Source organism: Pinus tabuliformis, chromosome 2_2 (genome assembly GCF_031772625.1).
Source record: "Pinus tabuliformis cultivar Carrire ecotype Pingquan chromosome 2_2, CPIR1, whole genome shotgun sequence".
Taxonomy (NCBI): Eukaryota; Viridiplantae; Streptophyta; class Pinopsida; order Pinales; family Pinaceae; genus Pinus; species Pinus tabuliformis.
This window is the reverse complement of record NC_142300.1, coordinates 1,095,160,675-1,095,186,675: the sequence shown is the minus strand read 5'-3', so window position 1 is coordinate 1,095,186,675 and position 26,001 is coordinate 1,095,160,675. Positions and strand designations below refer to the sequence as shown.

General features: G+C 38.5%; 1 protein-coding gene and 1 long non-coding RNA gene across 2 annotated transcripts in view; one reads left to right on the top strand and one right to left on the bottom strand.

Annotated features, from left to right (window-relative positions):
• Positions 1 to 26,001, bottom strand: part of LOC149197214 (WD40 repeat-containing protein HOS15-like) — a 288,927-nt gene that overhangs the window by 169,697 nt on the left and 93,229 nt on the right. The window contains exons 6-11 of the mRNA XM_089408606.1: positions 11,844 to 12,002; positions 11,585 to 11,706; positions 9,103 to 9,177; positions 8,971 to 9,024; positions 8,804 to 8,877; positions 3,192 to 3,266 (exon numbers count right to left, since the gene is read on the bottom strand). Of these exons, the coding sequence (XP_089264732.1) occupies positions 3,192 to 3,266; positions 8,804 to 8,877; positions 8,971 to 9,024; positions 9,103 to 9,177; positions 11,585 to 11,706; positions 11,844 to 12,002 (559 nt within the window). The remainder of the gene's footprint in view (positions 1 to 3,191; positions 3,267 to 8,803; positions 8,878 to 8,970; positions 9,025 to 9,102; positions 9,178 to 11,584; positions 11,707 to 11,843; positions 12,003 to 26,001) is intronic.
• Positions 19,799 to 20,665, top strand: LOC149197215 (uncharacterized). Its single transcript, XR_016254173.1, has 3 exons — positions 19,799 to 19,863; positions 19,993 to 20,050; positions 20,156 to 20,665. It is a non-coding gene; the product is annotated as an uncharacterized LOC149197215 (long non-coding RNA).

The window sequence follows — 26,001 nt, the reverse complement described above, 5'->3', positions numbered from 1 at the left end:
ATTTATGAAGGAATTTGGTTAATATTCATAAGGTTAAAAGCAAAAGGATATTTGAAAAGGAAAGATATATGCATGGTTTACCCATAACAAAATATTGCCATAACACACCTCTCCATTGACTAACATGATCCCCATGTTAGTGGTAGCATATGTCATCTATGTACACTACAAGGAAATAAAGGATGTATGCATTTCAGGGTGGATGTATGCAATGTGCATATCAGGCTTTCTACTTCTAGGAGACGTCAGGAGGAAAGAAGCTATTGGTAGGCAAGGAATATATGGATACATGGATACAAACATATGTGTGGACATAGGTGCCTGGTACAGTTACATTTATCAGTAATATACATATCATGAATCATTACCCAAGTCAATCATATCAGTGATAATTATCACGATAATTTCATCTTTCGAATTATTGCGATAACTTCAGTAAATCTCCTGAGTCAACAGAAAATATTGCCCTGTCCACGTCGATCTTTCCTTATAACCATATTCTTTTAACCCTCATTTTGCAGAAGCAACTCAAGGGATTGAGCCTTTGAGGATACTGTGACCATTTTCCATCAAGCAAACAAGGGGAAATCCATTGGTTTCATTGTCATGATTCATTTCACGAGATACAGTTATTTCTGTTTTGATGTGATTTTGTCTCATCCTGTCAGGAGTCAGGACATATAATTTGGGACAGTTATCAGATATTAATATTGATGTGTAATGTACCACTTAACATCGTATACATCAGTTTTATTTTCAAATTTATGTAGCAATGTCTTTGTTTGATGATGTTTTTGTTTTAGATGTTTAAAATTTTGAAAACAAAAAATAATTAATTTTGTATATTTTAAAGTTTTGCAATATTTTCTGATGTTTTCCCCAACATTGCTAATAAGTTATATTCTGGACCCTTGGCAATAAATTTTCCAAAACAATAAATGTAACATTGGGTCACTGCCCAGTAATCCCCTTGGGTAAGGTGCACTAGTTTATGCTGATGGATTTACTCGGGATGTCATCGAAGAATGTGGGGAAGCATCGGTCAAATTTCCCCATGAGGTTTTCCTTGGCAAACAATATACATGGATAGATCCATCCCAGTCCATACATCTAGCCCAACCACACTATCCGACTGCATTTATAAAAATGGTATGCATGCACAATTTGTCTTTGGGGTCTGCACATCCCATAGAGCATAAACTGCATATTACTAATACAGGCCCACTGGGCACAAAGATCAGTCTCGATTCCCATTATCTGAAACAACTCAAATACATATTAACTTTTACATATAGTATTGTATCAGGTTGTCAATAATTTGATACTTATTCAAACTAGTGCCTGTGTATGGTATGGATAGTATAGATTATAAAGCATGACCAAGCATACATGCAAACGACTAAGCAAAGCATGCAGGATAGTTCATGTACATTATACACATTTTTTGCCACAGTGATAATCATACACAATAGAGGAGAGACTGATTTTGCATATAAGCCACTGCCTTTTAATCTATTATGTATTCCAGCTTCTGTACACAAGGATTATAATCCAAATCCTCCACATCCATTAGAGCCAAATGTTCATCAAGATTTTCCTAGGAAACCCTCAGGATAAGAAATGTTCCAATTATACATCTAAAGATATTTGCCCTAAGATATAGACTGAAGATGAAGGGTGGAAAACGCCTTCCAAAGTAATAAGTTTCTGACATTTCCTTAACAGAGTTACGTATAATCGTCAAAGACGTCAACATAGCATTTCAAAATCTTTAGAGTTTAAAAGGAAGACAAGACCCACTCATTATACAAGTGGCTTGCTTAGCAGAATATGTAATAGTATAATACACATATGATACAATGTAACTGCAGGGTTATATACAGTTGCTTTGGACAAAAAGTTTAAACACAAGGTTGTTGTTCAAATTGTTGGGAAATTAAAGAAAATGCTCAGAACAAGAACAATTTCCAAGAACAGCAGTGGAAATGAGTTCAAATCATACACGAAGGTTAAATGCAGCAGGTCATATTCGCTCTCTCACACCCACACACTCATGGATGCATGCATGTAGGGCTCCAAACAATTTAATCAGATATCTACACTAAACAAAATATGAACACTGCTTTAAAGTTTAACCAGAATTCATAACATCAGAATTCATTAATTTTCTATTGAGCACCTACCTGTTTCTGTGGTTGAAGATGCTTCAGAATTGCTCCTGCTCTCGCTCTTGCTACCAAAAGACCAAAGCCTCCCAGCCAAACTAGGTACAACCTAGGTACTTAGTTCCAGAATGCTTCTCAATTGATGCAATCCAGTCCCCCATGCCCAAAAACCTAAGAAAATTTGAGGCTCTACTCAATCTATGACTTTCTCCGTAATTTTCTCCTCCCTGCACTCTCCTCCTCCCAAGATTCCCTTCCTCCTTTTATTTCTCTCCCACTGCCTTCCTCCCATCTCCGTGTCTTTATTTCTGTTACGTGGAACTTTTCATGAAATCAAATCTCATTTGATTTTTAAAGATTTTATTGAGTACATAGGATTTAGTTTTATTTAAGATTTATATTATTTAATAAATTTATTTAATTTATAATTTTAATTAAATTATATTATTATTTTATTAATTTCAATATAAATATAATTTGTAAGTTTAAAATTAGCATAATCTTTTAATTAAAGATTTATCATATATATGTATATAAGGTGGTATACGTATTAAATATCTAATTTGATATACTCATTATATCCCGGTGAGATAGGGATTTATTTTGATAATCAATTCATTACCTTAATTTAGACATTTCCCTCCATTAACCAGTATATATATAGTGCGATACATGCAGGCCCATGACACGTAGCTATCATATGGATGTCCCGTATGTATGCTAATATTCGTATTTTGTTTGTAGTTGTAAGTGGGTCATTACAATGCATGAACACACATGCCCACACAGACCTGTTCTGCCTATCATTGAATATATTTCATAAGATGCATATATTCATAACACATTCCTTATGCCTTCATATTTTGAGGTGCAGCAGAAGTATCATGAAATTAGGATTGTGGTTCATTTTATTAGCAATGACACTCTCAAAATCAATCAAAATTCTCAAGCTTCCAATTAGATTTCAACATAAGATTCAAAATGCTCGTTAATAGACAAAAAGAAGTACAAATTCGGTTTACATACCTGTGAGTAGTCAAGCTGAACAATTGTCTTCCTTGCTCGACATCCCATAATTTGATTGTTGAGTCAAATGATGCACTGAAATAAAGGTTTCATTAGAAATAGAAAGTATATATATCTGAAATAAATAATAGTAGTGTTGAAAGTATATTGATACAAACTCAGGTAATCATGTTCTACAGTCACTGCAAACTGTAGTGCAGAATTAAACATCATAGTATGCAATAATCAATGCAGAAAAATAAATTATAGTATCAACAAACTTTACCATCTTGGATCTTCTTAACCCCCAAAAATGCAGGGGTCATTTCGCATTGTCATGGGTTTTCTTCTCTCACTAGCACAGCAAATCTTTGTCTTTCAATGGCAATATGGTTGCGGGTAGATTTGGAGGCCACAAACCTTTTTCTATCTTTGTTCAAGCACCACTATCATCCAAAGGCAAGAACAAAGGTGTGGAGTATTGTTGGCATGATGGAGGATTTCTCAAAGATATACTTCAGCTTGAGGTTCATCTGGGCACACTTGACACATATATGGAGGCATGGTTACATAGCCTACATTACCACTTACAGCAGCATCGATGGAGCACCCTATTCACAACATGAAACTATGGCCCAGGACCACACGGATGGGTTAATGTGACAGCCTTAGAAGATAAAGACCCTACCACAAGAGATGTCTGATGCATAATTTTTAGTGAAGCGGGGATCAAAGAATGAGCAAATGAATGAATGCCTCTCACCTCCCTTTTTCCGCCATTAAATAGAACCAACTATTTTAAAAATGGCAAGGGGATTGGAAAGGGGTCCGCATGTGCACAATCCATGTGTCATCATGCCAACTTTTATTTCTTTTTATTTTATTTATTTATTATTATTTTTTTCTTCGTTATTTGTTATTTTATTTCTTTAGTATCATCTTTTCTTTCTTTTTGGTTGTTATATTAATTTATTAGTATCTTTTCTTTGTTATTTGTTGCTTTGTTAATTTATTATTTTCTTTCTTCATTATTTGTTATTTTATTTATATATTAATATTATTTCATTCATTAATTATTATTATTATTAGTAGTAGTAGTAGCAGTATGGGGCATTCCAAAGGGCTCTCACTTTATTGTTGCATAATTTAAAAAACCATTTTGGACTAATTATGGCACATTTATGCTGGCATAATTACAATTTCTCTATCATATTCAAACCCTCTTATTCTTTGATCTCAACTCCATGACCCAATTGGTTAGGCACTGGTCTTAGTAAATTCAATCATCCATTTTATTCTAAGAGAAAACCTCAAAACAATCTTTTCTAGGCTTTACCCCCTTGTGCTAGGAAAAAACCAATCTAAAGTGAGAGGAAGCAATTGTTATGGTGACATTGGGAAATCTTCTTGAGTGCCCCTAGGGTCACACTTTGTTAAGGGACTTTGTAACATTTGAAGTGCAAATTTGGGAGATAACAAGTCTTAAATGAAACCTAGAGCTTGCATATGCCTAAAGGTTATGAAGTTCCACAAACAATGAAGTTCATGCTCTGGTTGACCTGCCAAGGAATCGCCCTCCTAAAAGAGAAAACTCAAGAAAGAAGAATCATCATTGGTCATTCCATTATTATCATTTTAGCATTGATTCATGAAAGACTCTCTTCTCGCCTCATGTAGATCTAATAATGCAAAGAATGGTACCATTAAGCTTTCAAAAGGTTGACTTCCTCCAAGTGAAAAGAGTTCATAACTTAAATGTAGATGAAATGGAAAATGCAAGTGCCCTAAGGCCCGATGGCTATTTATGGCAATTGGGAAGTACCTTCCATCCATCCTCAAAAGCCATCCACCCTCCCCAAACTAGATGCAACATAAAATGTGATGAATATAGCTACTATAGGTAGCTCAACCAATCCATCTACCCTAACTACTATCTAGTGTTAGGTCGTCACTTCGACTACTTGGGCAGCTGTTTGTTAGTTGGCTGCAACATTATCTTTGGATAAACCAATTCTATAGTCTACCTACCCAAGGAGTGAGTGGTATCATAATATTCTCCTCAAGAAGCGGGAGTTCCACCGTCATAAAAGAAAAAATGTAATGGATATGAAATATATATTTCTCACAATTTCACATGGATTCCAAAAGGTAGATTCTCACATAGAAAAAATAGAGAAATTTCAACTATAGTATGAGTTATTAGCTCTGAAACTGGATTCGTTATTTTTTGGCCACGTGTCCGAATCCGACGAATCAGACTCTATTCACCCTAAATCGTGTCCTTATTTCATGACATGTCGTGTCCGAATGGGACACAATCGAATCCGGATCGTGTCCTATTCGGACACATCATGTCACAAAATCCAGACACAAATCCGGCAAATCGGAACCTGCGCGGCCATAGAAGGGCAAAATAGCTTATGTTTTTTATCATTTTGTGTCATTCCTTTTTTAAGAAGTGAGTTGTGGATTTGTTGTTGGGATTTTGGAGCAAGGAGCCAAGGGTTTGGAGCATTTTCAAGAAGATTCAAGCAACAGGTAAGTGCATTTACTCTCTATTTTTTGCATTTGTATTACAACAGTTTGTATATGCATTTCTTTTGACAGTATTCATGGCTCAATCAAGGGCAACAAGTAGGGGGTAAAGGAAGGGAAGAATGTCCCCATTGGAGATGCCCCTCCTCCCCCAATATCATTAGAGTCTAGTGCAAGTAATGTTGAGGGAAGACTTCCTCCTAAAGGTAACATTGAGAAATATCCCTTGTGGAAATATGTCACAAGAGAGGATGGGCCAAGCAGCAAGGGGAAGGGAGGAGGCAATGTGAATTGGAGATGCAACTTTTGCCACAGTACTTTCACAAGCACATATTTTCGTGTGAAAAGCCATTTTTTGGCTTTACCAAGTTCTGGAGTTGGAGCTGGTACACAGGTTCCTTTACAAAAGAGGAAAGAAATGGAAAAAGAGTTCATTGTTGGTATGGCCAATGTGGCTGCAAAATCAAAAAAAAAACCAAGAATGATGACCTCCTTCCATTTTTTAGGAAAGGCACCACCAAATTTCCATTTGAGAGTTCTAGTGGGGGACAAGCAACAAAAAGAAAGGCAATTTCACTTGGTCCAATGGAAAAGATTTTTCAAAAAGAGAAACGGGAAGAGCTTGATCTCACCATTGCCTTTTTTTTCTATCAAAACTTCATATCCTTTAATGTTGCACGCTCACCTCTATTTATTGAGATGTGTTGAGCTCTAACTCACGGGTCTCCATCATGGTATGTACCTCCTGGTTCAGAGAAGCTTAGCACCACATTGTTGACGAAGGCAAAAAAAGAGGTGCAAAAAATGCTTGAGCCTATTAAAGCATCATTGCCAACATCTGGGGTTAGCATTGTTTATGATGAATGGACAAATCCAGCACGACACCCACCCATCAACTTCATGGTGTCTTCCTTGAATGGTCCAGTTTTCTTGAAAGCAGTGGATACACTTGGAGAATACAATGATGCACAATATATGGGTGAGTTGTTTATTAAAGTTATAGAAGATGTAGGTATTGATTCTTGTGTGCAAATCATTAGAAATAATGCACCTGTTTGCAAGGTTGTTGGCATGATTGTGGAAGCTAAATATCCACAAGTGTTTTGGACACCTTGCATTGTCCATTCATTGAACTTAGCACTGAAATCCATTGCTTATGATGTGCTTTGGATTGGTAACATTATTGGGGATGCACGGCATATCCGTAACTTTGTACAAAATCATACAAATGCCCCCACTATCTACAAGGAGTACAGCAATCTATCATTGTTGAAGATTGTTGACACACGGTTTGCCTCTTCATTCATCATGTTGAAGAGATTGAGGGAGGTCAAGACCACTCTTGGGGCCATGGTTATTTCAGAGTTTTGGTCTTTTTGGAGAAAGACAGATCAAGTAGCCTATAAAAGAGTGAAGGACACAGTGCTAGATGATGCTTGGTGGGAGAGGGTAGATCTAATTATTCAGATCATGGACCCTATCATTTCTTTGTTTCAATTTGCAAATACAGACAAACCCATTCTAGGAGAGGTTTATGAGGGATGGGATTCCATGATTGAGTCTGTGAGGAGCATTATTCTACAGAGTGAGTGCCCCGAGTATGAGACATCACCAAAGGCCTTCTGTGGTACTATACAGGATATTCTTGTCAGCATATGGGACAATAATTGCACACCTTTACATTGTTTGGCTCACTCATTGAACCCAAAATACTACAGCCATGTGTGGCTGAATGGTTGACCTTCCCACAGATTCCCTCCTTGCATGGATGGTGAAATCTCACAGGGGAGGAAAGATGCATTCAGGCGGGTTTTTCAGGATAGAGCATTGCTTGATGAGGTGGAGGATTCCTTTGCAGAGTTTTCAACTGGCACTAGTCGATTTGCAAGGTATGATGTGATTAGAGACAGAGGGGGCTAAGAAGCCCTATTCTTGGTGGTCAAATCATGGGGCAACAAGCCCTCTTCTACAGCAGTTAGCCATGAGGCTCCTCTCTCAGGTGACTTCATCCTCTTGTTGCAAGAGGAATTGAAGCACATATGGGAGTTTGTATAGTGTTAAGAAGAGAAGGCTTGAGCAGTCCAAGGCAAAGACAATGGTGTATGTGCACACCAACCTTCGTCTTATTTACAGGCAGAGGGAAGAGTGGTTGAAGGGAAAGACAAAGATGTGGGATGTCTTTCCTGATGATATGGGTCTGGACAGCAGTGTTGAGTTGGCATTGGCCAACATGGATCTCAATGATCCAATGCTAGAGCCTGTTAGATTTGATGATGGTGATACTGTAGAGGGGTCATCCTCCACACCAGCAGATGCAGAGACGACTATGGATACAGGGGAGGAGGAGGATGCAGAGGAGAGCAGTGGTGACCAAGATGATGAGGACAATGATGCTGATTCTGATGATGACTATGAGAATTGATGACTCATGAGTCATGGGCTACCTACTGCCTTGGGGCTTGTATACCTGTAGTTGTTTTGTGTTTTCTATTTCTATTTGCCATTAGCATTGCTCTACCTATGTAACACAATTTGATTTTGATGACTTAATGAGAAAACTACAGCGGTCAGTGTCTTTATCTTACTATCTTGTCTTTCTCCTATTGGATCATTGATAAATTGAATATGTATTATGATTTATGATTTATGAATTTAGAATTTATGATTCATTGATTTACCATTTATGAATTTAGAATTTATGATTCATTGATTTATCATTTATGTGACATGTATTTGAATTTTGTATGTACTATGCATGCTATAATGTTACTAACTTACTTTGTAAATATTAAACAATAAAACTTACATCTAGACGAAGATCTATGTTTGAAATCAATGAATTTGTATCATTAATGAGAATTTGTGTAAGAAAAATCTAATTTTTAATATATATATATATATAGATAATAAAATAATATATAACATATTCGAACGTGTCCTGCTTTGGGGGGTCAACGTGTCCGAATCCGACACTCGAATCCCCATATCCGACGAATCCTGAATCCCCGTGTCAGGTTACTTAGGTTATTAGAGTAGATTCTTATTAATCGTCACAACTACCATATGAGCATTTATCGTCGAGGAGCAAAAAAGTTTACCTGGCCAAGATTAATTGTTCATTAGGATTGTTTGTACATGGACCAGTGGGGCTCCACTTGACGGCATAGATTTCCTATAAACAAGTTGAAATTTTAAAATACATTCCAAGAGAAAAAAGCATTACTTGAATCAACCTTTTAGGATAATTATTTGCAATAACAAGTACCTTAGTGTGCTCCTTGAGATCATGTAGACATGTATGTTGCTTCATACTCCATATCTACATTGACATCCAAGAACATGTTATGAAATCACCATACAACTAAAAATTACTTACGCAAAAGGAAGTTCCAACTACCTTTGTTGTCAAGTCATCAAAGCAAGAAGCAAGAAGTGTCCCAGTAGGGTCCCATATAATAGCATTGACTTCATCCTAAGGAAAATTATAAAAGCAATGAAACATCAGCTTATTTACTAACAAAGGAAACAAGAAAAATGTAATAGCATTGTAGACTCACCAACTATAAATGTTTCTAGAAATAAATATAAATAAATGAATTCCCAACTAGTGTGCCAACATTTCATCACCTTATACATTTGTGTCTTTCAGTTACTTGCATACACCTAGTCAACAAAAACTATCTATGCTACATTAAGAAATAAAAGAGGAAATTTGCCTCAAAGGAAGCCAACACATAAACGCCTAAACAACAATCATACGGAGGTTTCATAATGCTAGAATCTACAAATAACAGTCCCACATTTTACATACTAAATGCAAATAAACTATAAATAGAAAAAGAAGAAAGAGTTATTCAGAAGGAACTTCAGTAATGTGGTCCATATTCCTCATCCAAGAAAAGCAAACTCATAACAAGAAAGTTATCACCAATAACAAAAAGACAAACTATCAAGAAGACAACCCCTCAGAGATTGAATTGCAAATAAAAGAAACAAACCTGATGCCCGGAAAATGTTTTGATCAGTGTTTTTAAAACCGGAACCGATGACCGGACTGGTCCACCTAATGAACCGGTTTACCGACCGAAACCGGTCTAACCGGGACTGGTTTGGTCTAAACGAACCGGTTTTAAAAAAATACATTAAATAATTAATTTTTAATGAAACAAAACTATTTTTAAGATGTAAAACCATGATTCCAAGCCAATAGAGACAAAATATGCAAAGTTTGCTCATTTATATACCATGCAAAGGTGATTATATCAAAATGGCACCGAGTGCAATACATATCATCGACAAGTCCATCACCAACAAGAAACAGTTCTGTCTCCAGCTATGGAAGATCAACAGACAAAATCACAAAGTAATCCAGCAAATATTACAACAACAAAAGTTGTTGGGATACTTCCGACCAAAGAAAATGAACAGATAGCATACCTGGCAGAACCAATAAATAAACAGCAAAAAGAAACCAGTAGAGCTCTAGCTAGTGATGTGACTACAGAGGGAACTGTTCTACAAATTGATGCAGCAACAGAGGATAAAGGTATGGGATATGAAAACAGTAACAAGAGAAATGTGGAAAAAACAGAAAGCACAGTTGATGATAAGCAACAGTTGACCTTGTCTCCTGCTTTGGAAGAGCAACATAAAAAAATGCAGTCAGCTCCATTTATCAATGAAGTAAAAGATGGAGAGATGCTTCATACAAGGAACAATGCCTGGGAAGCAGACCCAACAATTACTTCAGGTGAACTGCACAAAGTCCTGGATCCAATAGCAACTGATGCAACAAAAGAGGTAGATGTTACAGCATTAAATACAGCAGCACAGGGGCAATGCATGGATATTCAAAGTATTAAGATCAGGAAAGCAGAAGAGACAGCAAGTATATATGATGAAAAAAAGCAGGACCCTCTAGAAGACAAGGGTAAAGACCCATATCCAGCACCACCTGCCAGTGCAGTAACATCAAACGCTAATATTCCAATGATGGATAGAACAAATGCCACACTCCAAACAGGAGAACATCACAAACTATCATGTACAACTACAACAATAAAAAAAGACATTCAGGCTGACAATGTTGCAGCAGAGGCTGTACTAGATGTGGAAATTGAATGCAAGGATATTAAAGTTGACCAGAATAATAAAAATATAGATGTTGATGAGCAACTAAATGTGTCATCTCCATCATTGAAAGAGAAATATGAGGAATCCGACATAGCTCAACCTACTATTTTAGCACTAGCAGTCATTAAGACTTTTAATGCAAAGGATGATACAGTGGAATTAAAACAAATAAGACTACAGGAAGAACTTCATAAAGAATTCAATAGGACTTCTGTCATTGATGCAACAGCGGAGGCTACTAATGAAGAAAGAGGGGATGCAAAAGTTGTTGAACTTGAAAGCAGTGGTGTTCAAGAGCTAAAAGAGCCAGAGAGCAGAAGCATTGATGGGATGCTTCCAACAGTTAGCATGCAGACAACAGAGCTGACAATAACAACAGATGAAAAGAACAAAGAATCCAGTAGTTCTCCAGATGCGAATGTGGAAACAGAGGAAGATCCTTTACTCATTAATATAGCAAGAGAGACTAAAGGCTCAGAACATGGAAGGAATAATGGGGAAAATGCAGAAAGGACACAAAGCACAAGTGCTGAGCAACAATCAAACTTGTCTCCGGCTTTAGAAGAGCAACATGAAGAGTCACAGAGTCTGTGCCTAAAACCGGCCGGTTTAGGACAAAACCGGCCGGTTTTTACCGGTTAGGTCAAAAAATCGGGCAAGTGATGGGTTAAACCGGGTTTTTAGGCCGGTTCCGACCGGCCAGCTAGCTAACCGGCCGGTTTGACCGGTTACCGGTTTTTCAAAACGGTTTTTAAAACTATGGTTTTGATAGGGTGATTTTCCCTGAATTTACAAACATATATCATCTTGTCTATGGAGCATGTGGCAAAAGAGACATCATTGCACCAATCAACATCAATAATGGGTCCTGCACCAAAGATATACTCATTTAGCAACAAAATGTCCACTTGAAAGTATTAGCTAGTGTAAATTAACAAAAATCCCAAGAAGAATGAAATGGAAGACTTCATCTTAGATCAACGACAAATAAAGATTCTTATGTACCTGAATGAAACTCAAACTGTTGCTTTGATACCCCTATCTTGGCATCCCATATATTCGCAGTTTTATCTGCGCATCCAGTAAGAAGGCAGTCTCCTTTCTTGTTCCATTTGAGAGAGAAAATGGGTCCTCTATGCTTGTAAAATGTGTTCCTCAATTCCCCTAGTGAAGGCACAAAGCAAGGCAAAACAAAGTTATGACTATGAATTGTAAAACCAAATCCATTACAAACAGAGGCAAAAAACATGGTTTAAAGAATAGAATGGCATGTCAAAACAAAATCAAGTTCAGTGAGTATACAGCTAACACATAAAGAAATTTTTGAACATTCACGCAAGTTATAGCCAATGGTAGAATAACATGTACACTAGGACATTTATATTCTTGGAAAAATAGTTAACATGATTGCACCAGGGAGTAATCCCCATTCTACGGTAGGAACAAATCACAGGTTTGGTATGTGCACCAGGGATAGAAGAATCGAGGCACATACACAAATATATATATATATATATGGGGTGTCAGCCCATATGTCATCCTCCACACACATACACTATAATGACATAAAGTTCATTGCATAAGTAGGCTAGAGTAGTAAAATTATGGATAACTGTAGGACAGACCATATGTAGGTCATTTGGCATGAGCCACATTAAACATGTATTTCTAAACACGTGTGGTACTCTTTTTATATCCCCATCATCATCATCTCTCATCTTATTATTTGAATATCTCTTTCATAAATATTTGTCTATAAAATCTTGAATTTGGGTTATATTGCTAAATCCAGTTATGTATGTGCATCCAGTTACATTACTTACAAGAGGTTGTAGAGCCTTGTTCGAGAATACTCCATTGTGGCAAAAAAATCAAGTTCCAAAAAATTATTTATTTATTAGGACTTGGAATTGCCTCATGGAAGTAGAGAAAATTTCCACTAAAGATGAGGACTGAATACTTTGTTTTTTCTATGCAAATTGAGGCTCAAAACCCCACCAGTATTCTAGCAACACTTGTCCCCATTTCATAGATTATGCTACAACCTTGAACTGCTCTCAGTGTCTTTATAATTGTAACCTGTTTCTTGATGCTTCTTCCTTACTACTTCCTATAACCCTTTGTTTATATTTTGCAAACCCTCGTGGCCTCAATTTTCTGTGCAAATTTCAGAGTTCTGTCTTTTAATGCAATTTTGAAATTTCACCTCACAGTGAAGGTTTCCCAGATCAAAACCCTACAAATATTAAACCTTAGCCCTGATCTGAAATAAAAATTACAACAGCAAACAACTGACAATATTTCAAATGAATTCAACCCCAATCAACTAGAAAATTCAAGAGTAAGGATACCAATCATATGCCAACAAGTTTCCGCCTTTTAGGGCACACTTTTCCAAGCATGGACCAAATCTGAAATCACTGTAATTACTGCACATTTACAGCAGTAAATCTTGTTTTTCCAAGTATGTTTTCATTGATGTCAAAGCGAGAGCAGGTGCAGGATGTCGAGAAGGTGCAGGATGTTGTCATTGATGTCTTAGCTCTAGGGTTGGGAATCCAGTGTTGTAAAAATCGCGATATTATCGCAATTTTACCGTTTTATCGCGAGATTTTCAGCAGAACAAAAATATCACGAGTTTTATTCGAAATTATTGCCGGTATTTTTTTTTGCCCAATTTTTTGGAAATTATTGCGGGCAGTCGGGGCAGCGAGGTTTTATAAGGGATGCTAAATGTTCGAAATGCAATGCGATAAAATCGGAAATTTCGCGGGTAGTCGGGGCAGCGAGATTTTATAAGGGATGCTAAATGTTCGAAATGCAGTGTTTTTTGAAAGAAACAAATACTTTTTGAGTGGGGCAGCTTAATGATCAAGTCTAGGCCCTAGTATTGATATGCTATTCATGGTAATGTTAAATTCTTAAAGTAAAAGGATGGTAAAAGTGACATTCTCCTTAATCTTCAGTGACATTCTCCTGAAAATGAAGATGACGGAGAATGTCACTGAAGATTAAGGAGAATGTCACTTTTACCATCATTTTACTTAAATTTTTAACATTACCATGAAATGACTCAGGATGTTTGAGAGTGGTTGCGGCCTCATTGGATTTCATATGGAGAAAGTAGAATTTTAGATTTCCTTCAAAATCCAATAGACTTATCAGTTTTTCAGGATTTCAGGATTGGGAGATTGTAATGTTTCCAGGTGACACCACCTGCCCGGGCTACCCCTGCCACCAGTAGAGGACGTGATCTACCTCCTATAGCTCCTACTTCTAGTTCTTCAGCTTCTAGAGCATAGCAGACTCCACTGCCAACTCCACCAGCACCAGCATTTACATCTAGAGGAAAAGGGAAAGCTGTGGCATTTTCTCGCAAGAGGGGCAGAGGAAATCAATAGGATTAGACTTTAGTTATTTTCTTCATTTTATTGTATATGACATTATGACATGATGAGATACATTATTATAGATATTTTGAGGCTGAGTTGGGACTCAGGAGTTAGGACTTACTATTCAGGACATGATTCAATGTTAAGTGTGATTTTAGCACTAGAAATGATATTAAACATCTTATATATTAGTTCTTTTATCATATTTATGTGTCAATGTATTTATTTTATGTTGTAGATGGTTTAGATATTAAAAAAATTGAAAAAAAATGAATATTTTTGTACCAAACGATTTTTTCCTGATTATTTCCCGATAATTACGATTTTTTCTGATTTTTTCCTCGCGCCGATATTATCCCGATAACGATTAATGCAACATTGGTTGGGATTCCCTAGCCGATGGGCATACCCTGCACTTGTTGAGGTTTTTGATGATGCAGATCACTGAATTTGTCTTGGAGACCCTCACTAGTGGATTCTACTCATCATGCTGATTCTGTTGATATGTGGCGTGTCTCGTGGACCTTCATGGTTTGAGAGATATGCTCAGTCAAAGATTGTGCACCCAGCTAGTGGTCCAAAGGCCCAAAGTTTGAATGATGTGGCAAAGAATATTATCTTATTGAAGTGATGATGTGGCAATATAGGTAAAATTATTATTAGAAAATTATTAGAAGAGGCAAAATTATTATTAGAACATTTATATTATTGAAGGACTCTCCATGGGCCATTATCAAAATTATATTGGATCAAGATTTTTGAATTTAAGGGTCCAAAATGTAAGGGATATTTGGCTCCAAATAAAATTTGAAATTCAAATTTCAAATGAATTATTAAAATAATGCTATTTAGTGTTTAATGCTCATTCTTATTAGCTGTTTCCATTTTTATTTTTTAGCAGTTTCTTAGAAGAAACTGGTTGTTTCTATTTCCTAATAGAAACTTGATGTTTCTATTTCTGTAAATATCTCTATATTACTTATTGAGCTTCATTTGCTCATGTAAATCAATTCAATGCATTCATTGTTTATGGTATCAGAGCCAAGTTAATTTTGTCGAAATAATTTTTTATTGTGTGAAAAATTTTGTGTTTCATTTCGAAATTGCTCTCGCTGAAAATATTTTTTTGTTGATACGGAGATGACCTTAGAGTGATTCTTTGTTTTAACTAGGCGCCTGTTTGATTCGAGGACGGGCTCTGCTTGGGGTTTCATTGTTACCCTGCTCGTTCCTTTGTCGTATTTGGACTCAAGTCGCAGTTTGAAAACCAGTCCCCGCCGAACTTATTAGCCGAAGAGATATCAGCACAAGCTAAACCTCCTGTGGCAGACATTGCAAAGACCATAATATTCCTGCGACCGCTTGGCGGACTTCTTCGCGATTTCCTGCAACTTCTTGATGGTTTCCTGTGTGGCACAGTTTCTCTCTCCGCGTGGCGTCAAAATTTCTGAGCCAAGGCCATCGCATAGTATTTCAGAGGAATGTGTTCTTCCAGTATTAATCTGTGTGTTCTACGACAGCGTAGCGACTAGAGGGCAGCACGCTATGCCATCACCGACTGCGCCATTAATTTAGCATTTCCGCAGACGAACATATAGTTGGGAGTGACTGCGACGGTAATAAAGTGTATTTAGCATTCACCTGCGGATTTATTTCGACGCTATCTCCTGCAAGTTTCAAACGTCAAAATCTTTTTCCGTGCCCGTGGATTGGGTGTCCTGCCATTCACAAGTTGCCATACGAGTCCCAGCGTAAGTCCGTAGCAGTCTTTTCTACAGTCAACGATTGTGAAATCCACGGTCATCTTTCACGTAGAAAGTTTTTATATCGTGGGTTCAAGGGATAAATTGCACGTTGTTGTTCTGCGTTTATTGCAAGTAGCTCAATTTTGTTGTTGTATTTCAAATTAAAACAGTTCCTAAACCAGTGATTAGTTACGTAAATTGTGCTTCTCGATGTTCGATCCTGCGTGAAAGAATCAGCAGTTGAAAATAATACTGAGAGGGGGGGGTGAATCAGTATTATCAAATTCTTTTTCAATTTATACAAAGATTTGCAGATCTGACTAATGAAACTTGCGTATACCTCCCAGACTTATAATTTAATTTATTCTTCAGATGTTGATCATTAATCTGTGTGTCAGAATCATATAACAGTAAGCAGGAACAGAAAAGTAGAGCAGATAGTCACACAAAAGAACACAAGATATAAGGTGGAAACCCAATGTGGGTGAAAACCACCTGCTGCAATATGTCTCTATCTTCTTTCAATTAGAAACTTCTTTTTACAATGATTTTGTACTGGTGCAGTCTTATACCAGTACGCAGGCTTCAACCTGCAGAAGGCTACAACCTTCTCTCGTTCTCTAGACTCTTCTGGAAGGGAGCTACAACCCCCTTAGCTCTTGTACTAGCTGAGGTACTAGTACGTCGATGCTGACCTACAAAAGACTTCTCTTTTCTTCCAGGGACCACGTTTCATAAATTTTCAGACTAGATCCATGAATATCAATCAAACATCAAATAGATCTGCAATCAACCAACTTCCTTGTACAAATACTGAATCAATAACTTCTTAGAACACAGTACCAGTAACCAGACACCAATTCAGAACCCTGAACACTGCAGTAATAGACAAAAGCAGCTAAAACATATTTCAAGAAAAGTCCGCAACTTCACCACTAGAAACCTGCGTACATACGTAGTATTCACTTCCTTAACCTGCGGGTATCCGCGCCTGCGCTGTGTCGAGCCTGCGAGTATGTGTCGAGCCTGCGAGTATCCGCGCCTGCGCTGTGTCGAGCCTGCGAGTATCCGCGCCTGCGCTGTGTCGAGCCTGCAGGTATCCGCGCCTGCGCTGTGTCAAACCTACGGGAATCCGCGCCTGCGCTGTGTCGAGACTACGGGTATCCGCGCCTGCGCTGTGTCAAAACTACGGGTATAGATAATTTATCAAACTTCAATTATACCCCAGATTATCAGATTAGTAGATCCGTCTTGTAATGCTCAGGTTTCTCCTTGATTCAAGTCCAGCTATAACTCACCAACCAATCACCAGTATTTCAGATCTTGCTCTTCTCAAGATATTCAACCCATCAGTCACCCAGCCAAATGATCTCCTTTCCTTTTTATAGTCTAGGCCTTACTCAAACCATGGTCCAAAACCATAAAGATCCAATACTAGGGACCCAAAACCCGGGTTCAATACTTTAGATGCAAAACCACGGACCAAAACCATAGGATCAAAAATGTTGGACTAAATACCATGGACCAACCATAAGATTTCCCACGTGCGCGCGTTTTTCTCTGCATGAAAGTGCGTGTACTTTACGTACACACTTTTTGTTCGGTGCACCTGCATATATGTCCGCACCTTTTGTTCGGCGCACCTGCGTATGTCCGCGGCTTTGTGAACAAGAACCTGTGGGTATCTCATTTTCTACTATTTTGAGAGCTTGAACTTGTGATCTGCTATTTGAGTGAGTTGCCATCAAGGACAACACTTATGTCATCGAGCCAAACCTGTGCCAAACCTGTGTCATAATGCCAACATCAGCATTTGGCATTTCTTCCTGCCTAAGCTTCTCAGAACGATTTCTGGTTATATTTTTTTTTCTAGCATCTGTCAGATTCTGTCGGATCAGCCGGATCTCCTTTATTGCTTTCTTGGGAAACATGCAAATGGCCTCACTAACCAATCTGATGTTGGAAGGCAGTCAACACTTTAATGGCACAAATTATAACATCTGGAAACAGAGAATGTTGACCATTTTTTAATATAGGCGTCTTAACCAGCGCGTTTTGAGCAAAGAGCTCCGTCCTGGTACAGCTGGTACCGATCAAGATAAATTTGATGATCGAAATCGAGAGGCTGTTATGCTTCTCAAACTCTCTGTGACTGATGATCAGTTACCACAGATTCCTTCTGGCAAGACAGCTGCCGAAATCTGGCAACATTTGAAGGAACTGCACGAGACATCCAACAAGAGCAGAGCTTTCTTTCTCAAGAATCAGTTGTTCGCCATCATGATGGACGAACATATGTCTTTACAGGAACATCTTAACAAGATTAAAGACATTCGAGATCAGCTCGAAGCCATTGGTCAGACCATGGAGGAAGAAGATATGGTAGTCATCACTCTGAAAAGTCTACCAAAATCTTATGAGCACTTCATAGAAACACTCAACATTACCTCCACTAATGTTGATCTGAAGTTTCCAGAGTTATGCACCAAACTCATGCAACGGGATCGTTGGAAACAACAATTTGGTAGTGGTGCTTCATCAGTCTCCTTAGAAAATGCTTTTGCTGCCAAATATCAGTCCTCTCAGTCCTTTTAGCAGCAAGGTTCTTCTCAGTCTTTTGATCCTGCTAGGAAGAAAAATGTGCAGGGTAATTACTGTCACAAGTTCGGCCACATGAAGAAAGATTGCCGACAGAGGATTGCTTCTAAACAGAAGAAACAAGAAGGGCCCCATCAGACAGTGAATGCTGCAGAACATTCCAAGCAGACAGAATCTGCCTTTTACGCCTTTATGGCTAAAAGGTCTTCAGATCATGTCCCGTCTTCTGCCTGGTACATTGACTCTGGTGCATCGCGCCATTTTTCTCACAAGCGTGACTGGTTTATTGACTTCTCATCTTTCAATGATTACGTGGTATTTGGCAGAGGTGAAGAGTACACAGTGGTTGGCAAAGGTACAGTTCAGATCCAGTCTGGTGGTCGCACACTTATCTTCCTGAATGTGTACTATGTTTCTGGTATGGAAATTAATTTGTTGTCTGTCAACCAGATTATGAGGAACTCTCCTCAGCTTCATGTAGTGTTCAATGCGCACAAGTGTTCCACTATCGACAGGGACACTAGTCTTACGGTTGTTGTTGGCGTAGAGGATCATCGTCTATACAGGCTTCTTGACACTGGAGATTCTCCAGAAGTAGCTCTAGCAGCTTGTGTTTCTCCTATCAGCACTCTATGGCATCAGCGATATGGGCATCTAAACATGCAATATCTCTCTCAGCTCTCTCCGGAGGGACTTGTGTTAGGGTTACCTGATATTCAGACTCAGCAGTTGGGAGCAGTGTTCCACGGGGACTCGCCCCCCCCTAGGGGTCTAGTTTCCTCGCTCCCCCGCACTCCGGGGACTTGGGGACGAGTAGGGGACGTTTCCCCACGCTCCCAAAATGGAGGAAACTCAGGGGGACGTGCTAGGGAAACGTTTCCCTTCCCTGAGGGGGCGTTTCCGAAAAGGGGGACGTGGGGGGACGTGGGGGGGCGTGGGGAGACGAGAGGGGACGAGGGGGGGCGAGAGGGGACGTGGGGGGACGTGGCACACTTTTAATGCATTAAAAACCATTTTTAATTTTTAATTAACTAAACGTTGAACTTAATCTTTAATTAAGAGTTAATTAACGTTTAGGGTTTTGGAAAATCGTTGTTTCATGTTATAAAACCGGCACCCTGAACCATGAACAACACACTCACAGAGTCACAGCAGCACAGCCTTTGCAAGTTCGCTGAGCGCTCCACTCACAGCGTTGGATTTCATTGTTCGGATTCATCATTCCAGAGGGAGCTGATTTCATCTCATGTGAATATCTAACAGCCAACTGGCATACTTGAGTAAGGCCAGGTATTCATATATACATAAGAATTTTAAATTCAGTTCAATTTATCTAAAATATATATTTGCACATATGATCACTTTATTCTGTTTTTCTGTGTTGAACTTGGTGCAAATATCTAACTTCTCCAAGTTAAGGTCTCGTCTGTACTGGTTGATGTTTATCGAGGCTCTTTCTGAACAGAAGATTTGCAAGGTGGAGTAAAGCCCAACTTTCATATTTTCAGATTTGCAAATTTGCGGGTGTTTTAGAGATATAATATAATTCTGCATAAAAGCTGACCATATTCTGTTTGTGCAGTCTATCTCTCTCTCTCCAGGTGAAGTGAGGGCCCATTATTAGGTTGCCTTCATGAAAAGAGATCCATAATATATCATGTTGCGTTTCATTTCTTGCTGGAAATAAAAATCATATGCTTATTTCTCTCTCTCCAGGTGAAGCGAGGGTCCTTATTTGGTTGGCTTCATGAAAAGAGATCCATAGTATATCATGTTACTTTTCATTTCGTGCTGGAAATAAAATCATATGCTTATTTCTCTCTCCAGGTGAAGTGAGGGCCCATATTAGGTTGGCTTCATGAAAAGATATCGATAATATATCATGTTACTTTTCATTTCTTGCCAGAAATAAAAATCATATGCTTATTCTGAGTGAATCATTTCACATCGACAATGGTCAGAGTGGACAAACCAGGGATCCACAATGGGAGAAGCACTGTACAAGTATTGTAAATACTAAAAAAGCTATGTTACAGTTCAGAACATCTTAGGCTCCCTAGAAGGTTTTATGGTGCAGTCAGGCTATATTCGAACAAGATAATTATAATAAATTGGAGATTTATATGTTTTACGCTTTTAGTTTTAATCATGTCCATCTTTATCTACTACTAACTATTTGTCTTGTGATGCTGTTAAAGATTGAAGTTTATATTGCATGAAACATATCATTGCAGTTAGATACACTTATACCTATTGGAAGCTCAGTGTAATGTTCATTTCAAATTAAAGAAAGTTTCTACAGCTGCAAAATGTGGCTTTTTCAGGGTAATTTCAGCTGTGCCTAATAATATAAAATTGTTTTCTATAAAAATTTAGAGCATATGGGAGCCTTTAGCATTTGGCATTTTTTGCCAATGATGACTCTTGATGTATCAGACTTGACTTTAATCTTTTATAAATTTGGATAATGTCAAATGATATTCATATCAATGATCATGCTTTGCAGCTTTTCAATTCAAACCAAATTGTCATAGTGGACTCAATTAATAAATTATATTTTATATTTATAAATTTTTAAGACCTTGACGCTCCCCCACGTTTCCTAAAAAATGGTAGGGAGCTTTTGCATAGGCCGCTCCCGCACCCCCTTGCTCCCTCACCCCCTCATCCCGGAACCTTGGTGGAACATTGGTTGGGAGTATGCAGCGCCTGTCAAGCTAGCAAGCAACATCGGTCTTCATTCAAGGATGGAGAATCTTGGCGCGCATCTAAGGTACTCCAGTTAATTCGTGCTGATATTTGTGGTCCTATGCATACATCTTCTATTACTAGTTGCAAATTTTTTTGCTTATTGTAGATGATTTCAGTAGAAAGATGTGGGTGTATTTTCTAAAATATAAATTTGATGTATTTAGTATCTTTTAGAAGTTTAAATCCTTAGTTGAAAAAGAGTCTGGTTGTAATATCGTAACTCTTAGGACAGATAACGGGGGGGAATTTTGTTCTTCTGCTTTCTCCAACTTCTGTGATACTCATGGCATCAAACGTCAGTTAACTACACCCTACACTCCTTAGCAGAACAGTGTTGTCGAATGCCGCAACCGTACGGTTGTTGAAATGGCTCGTTCAATGTTACAACACAGGAATATTCCGAACAAATTCTAGGTTGAAGCAGTATTTACTGTTGTCTATCTTCTTAACCGATCACCTACTCAGGCTGTTAAGGGGAACACTCCCGAAGAGGTTTGGTCTGGTCATAAGCCTAAGATCAGTCATCTAAAAGTATTTGGCTCAGTTGCATACGTTTGGATTCCAGCTGCTAAGCGCTCTAAGTTGGATTCCAAAAGCCAGAAACTCATGATGATAGGGTACAGTGATCATCACAAGGCCTATAAGTTGATAGATATAGCCTCTGGTCTTCTTAGCTTCAGTCGTGATGTAGTATTTGATGAAGATAGAGGATTCTTTCAGTCTCCTCCTTCTGAGCAGTGTTCTGAGGATCAGCCTCACAGTGTTCTTCTTCTGGTAGGTCCACCTGATGGGAGGGATGATGCAGCATCAATATTTGATGATGCACTACCTGAGCTTCCTCCGGAAAATAACCCTCCTCTTGTTGCTCCTATTGTTCCTGAGCCTTCTTCATCTCCTCCTGATATTGGTTCCTCTACTCTCCGGCCTAAATGGTGGGCTAAAACCATTGGTGATCTCCGGGATAATGAGCTCCTTGAAGGTAGAACTTCTAGACATAAGAATAACAGCAGTCTACACTAAATTTTGCTCTTATGGCTAACCTGCACAGTATTTTTGAGCCTCAAACCTATTCAGAGGCTCAGGGTACACCTGAGTGGGAACAGGCTATGGAAGCTGAATTCCAGAGTCTTCAAAAGAATCACACTTGGACCCTTTTTATCATCCTGCAGGGAAAAAGCCCATTAGTTGCAAATGGATGTATAAAGTGAAATACAAAGCAGACGGAACCCTAGTCAAGTATAAAGCTCGCCTTGTAGCTCGAGGGTTCTCACAGAAGGAAGGCATTGACTACGAGGAGACCTTTGCTCCTACAGCCAAGATGAGTACCATACGGCTTGTCCTTGCCTTAGCAGCTCAGTGCAATTGGAAAGTCCATCAGATGGATGTAAAGAGTGCTTTTCTGAATGGTGACTTACAGGAAGAAGTCTACATGACGCAGCCTCCGGGATTCAAGGTTGCCGATCAAGAGCAGAAAGTTTGTAGATTGGTCAAAGCACTCTATGGTCTGAAACAAGCTCCTCGAGCTTGGTACATGAAATTTAATCAGTACCTCACATATCATGGTTTTCAGCGAAGTCCATCTTATGCAAACCTATATATCAAGCATACTGGTGATGAAATTCTGTTTGTGGTTGTCTATGTGGATGAACTTGTCATTACTGACAGCTCAACACATTTGATCCATGGGATCAAACAGGATTTGTGCAGCACTTTTGATATGAAAGATTTAGGACTTCTTCATTACTATTTGGGGGTTGAAGTCTGGCAAACTGAGAACAACATCTTTCTCTCTCAGTCCAAGTGTGCCAGAAATCTTGTGGACAAATTCAGAATGCAGGATTGCAAACCTGCCATGACTCCTATGGAACCAGGGCTCAATCTTTCAGCTCAGTCATCCTCACCACTTGTGGATGAAACGTTATTCAGGCAATTAATGGGCAGCCTCATCTACCTTACTGCCACTAGACCTGACATCAGTTTTGCAGTAAGCTACATTTCCCGCTTCATGTCAGTTCCTAAGGTTGATCATTGGATAGCAGCAAAGCATGTGCTACGTTATGTGCGTGGCACTCCTGATTATGGACTTCTGTACACTCGAAGTTCCGATCCTATACTCAGTGGTTACACAGATTCTGACTGGGCCGGTTCAGTTGATGACCGAAAACCTACAGCAGGGTATGTGTTTAGTCTAGGATTCGGTGCTGTCACCTGGACTAGTAAGAAGCAGCAGGCAGTGTCTCTCTCCTCAACAGAAGCAGAGTATCGGGGATCAGTTAAGGCATCTTGTGAGGCAGTTTGGCTTCGACGTATACTTGCGGATATGCATGTTTTCCAGACAGGTCCTACTCCCTTATTCTGTGATAATCAGGAAGTGCTCAAACTTGCCAAGAATCCAGTCTTTCATGAACGAACAAAGCATGTAGAAACCCATTGTCACTACATTCGCCAGCTTGTTGAAGACGGATCCGTTCAGTTGCGATATGTTCCCACAATGGAGCAGCCCACTAACATCTTCACTAAGCCCCTGGGTCCTAATAAGTTTGTAAAATTCAGAGGGTCTATCGATGTTGTAAATAGATTGAGCATTAAGGGAGGGTATTAGAATAATGCTATTTAGTGTTTAATGCTCATTCTTATTAGTTGTTTCTATTTTTATTTTTTAGCAGTTTCTTAGAAGAAACTGGTTGTTTCTATTTCCTAATAGAAACTTGATGTTTCTATTTCTGTAAATATCTCTGTATTACTTATTGAGCTTCATTTGCTCATGTAAATCAATTCAATACATTCATTGATTATGAATTTCCTTTCCCTCCATTTATCTGTTCGGCTCCCCTAATTCATGGCCTCCAAAAGTTATTTAAGGACACATTCATCCACCTCCTAAGCAAGAAATTTGAATGCACATCTTCTATTGTGAAGCTCTGAAATCAAATTCAGCTCCTATGGTGTATCACCAAATCGGGGGAGAGGCTTTTTGGAAGTTTTTCTTTTGGGATTAGTTGAGAAACTTCATTGCATGTGGAAGACTGAAGTTTTGTGGCTATCCTTCTGTGGTTTTGGCCTTTTTTAAGGGCATCAATTCTGAATACAAGGGTTATCTCTACCAATGACGTAGTTGTTTCTACGAATGGAATCCTTGAGTCTCGGCTCTCCATCTGAGGTGAACGCATTGATGATAAAAGGCTTGTGATCACCCTAAGCAGCAACCCAAACATTTCTAGACCTGCGGATTAGGTCATCACTCTTGGAACTTCAAAACCAAGCCTTATAGTAGGGACCCAGGTCTGTTAGTAAAAGTTCAAAGTGATAAACTTGATCCAAACTCCATTCTAACCTTGTGGTCATCAAAGGAGGACTATTAGTCATGAAAGGTCGAGGATTGTGCTAGTATTTGTGGCATAAAAGTTTGGTTCGACATTGTTGTCGCTCAAATTGTACAAGGAATGCGACAACGTTCAGGGTAGGGTCTGTCACTTGATCCCTACCCTCTCCGTTTAAGTTGTCTCCTAATTGCAGCAATGCAGACAAGGGGGAGAGTCCCTATTGATGAGGAAATGACTACTTGTTGGATAGTTCCTATGGATGGGGAAATGAACTACTCGTTGGGAACCAACAAGTAAAGGACACACAACTGAATGGCCTAACAACTTGGTAGAGATTAACAGGCAAGTATGATTATTAAGCACTACTTGATTAGATTAAATGGAGACTAGTTAGAGACTAGTGCCTATGAGATTAATTACTTGCACAATTTGAATTAGCTTACCAAGTAACCAGATGAACAGTTTCTACAATATGCAAATTCTATCCTATATGAAGTGCAAGACCTAAATCTATGCGAGATGCAATCTCTTGGTTACTTTTAATTAGATGCCTAATCTAAGTGATTCCTTCTCTTCAATTCTTTTGAAGCTAGTCTCGAATGCAAGTTGTAGAGAGAAGTCCAGGGGAAGGAGGCTAAGGCCTTGTTGACCACTACGTGTCAACTACCCATAGCAGTACACTCCCTTTTTTCGCAAAAGGGTAGCGCTTGATCATCGTATCCGTGCCATTCGACTTCCATCATCAACCTGATCGTGTTATGTTGTAAACCCAGTCTGCATGTGTAAATTGTAAATAATCTTAGTAGATATGAGTCATGTATGTAAATTGCCTAGGCAAACCTAATTTTCTAATGATAATCTACGTTCTAGAAGGTTTTTTGTCTCACCGATCCATGATCTGCAAAGTTTTCCTTTAGCCTAACCCCAAAGCCGGAATGCATTTTGTCATTAGAATCTTAGGGGAATCCTAGTGTGTTGGGTTGAGTTTATGTAAAAGTAATTTGGAGATAATTCTAACTATTTGGTTAGGTTATTGCAAATTGCTTGATCTGCTAGATTATGTTTGTGTCGCAGAACTGGGTAGTCCATGAGGGTCTTTGTCAAATGAGTTTTCCCCCTTGAGATGTAAAATTGTAAAATTCATGATGTAAAGTGTCTTGAGGATTAGAAAATGTTTTATCCCCTCATAAGTCCTAGGTCCTAGGTGTTTTTTCCAAAGGCTAAGTTTGAGGGTTCAGTAAAAAATAAAAATTAAAAAATAAATTAAAATTAAAAAATCAAATAAAATAATTTTAAAATAATAATAAGTCAATGTTTTGAGGAAATAAATGCAAGATTTTAATTTTTTAAATAT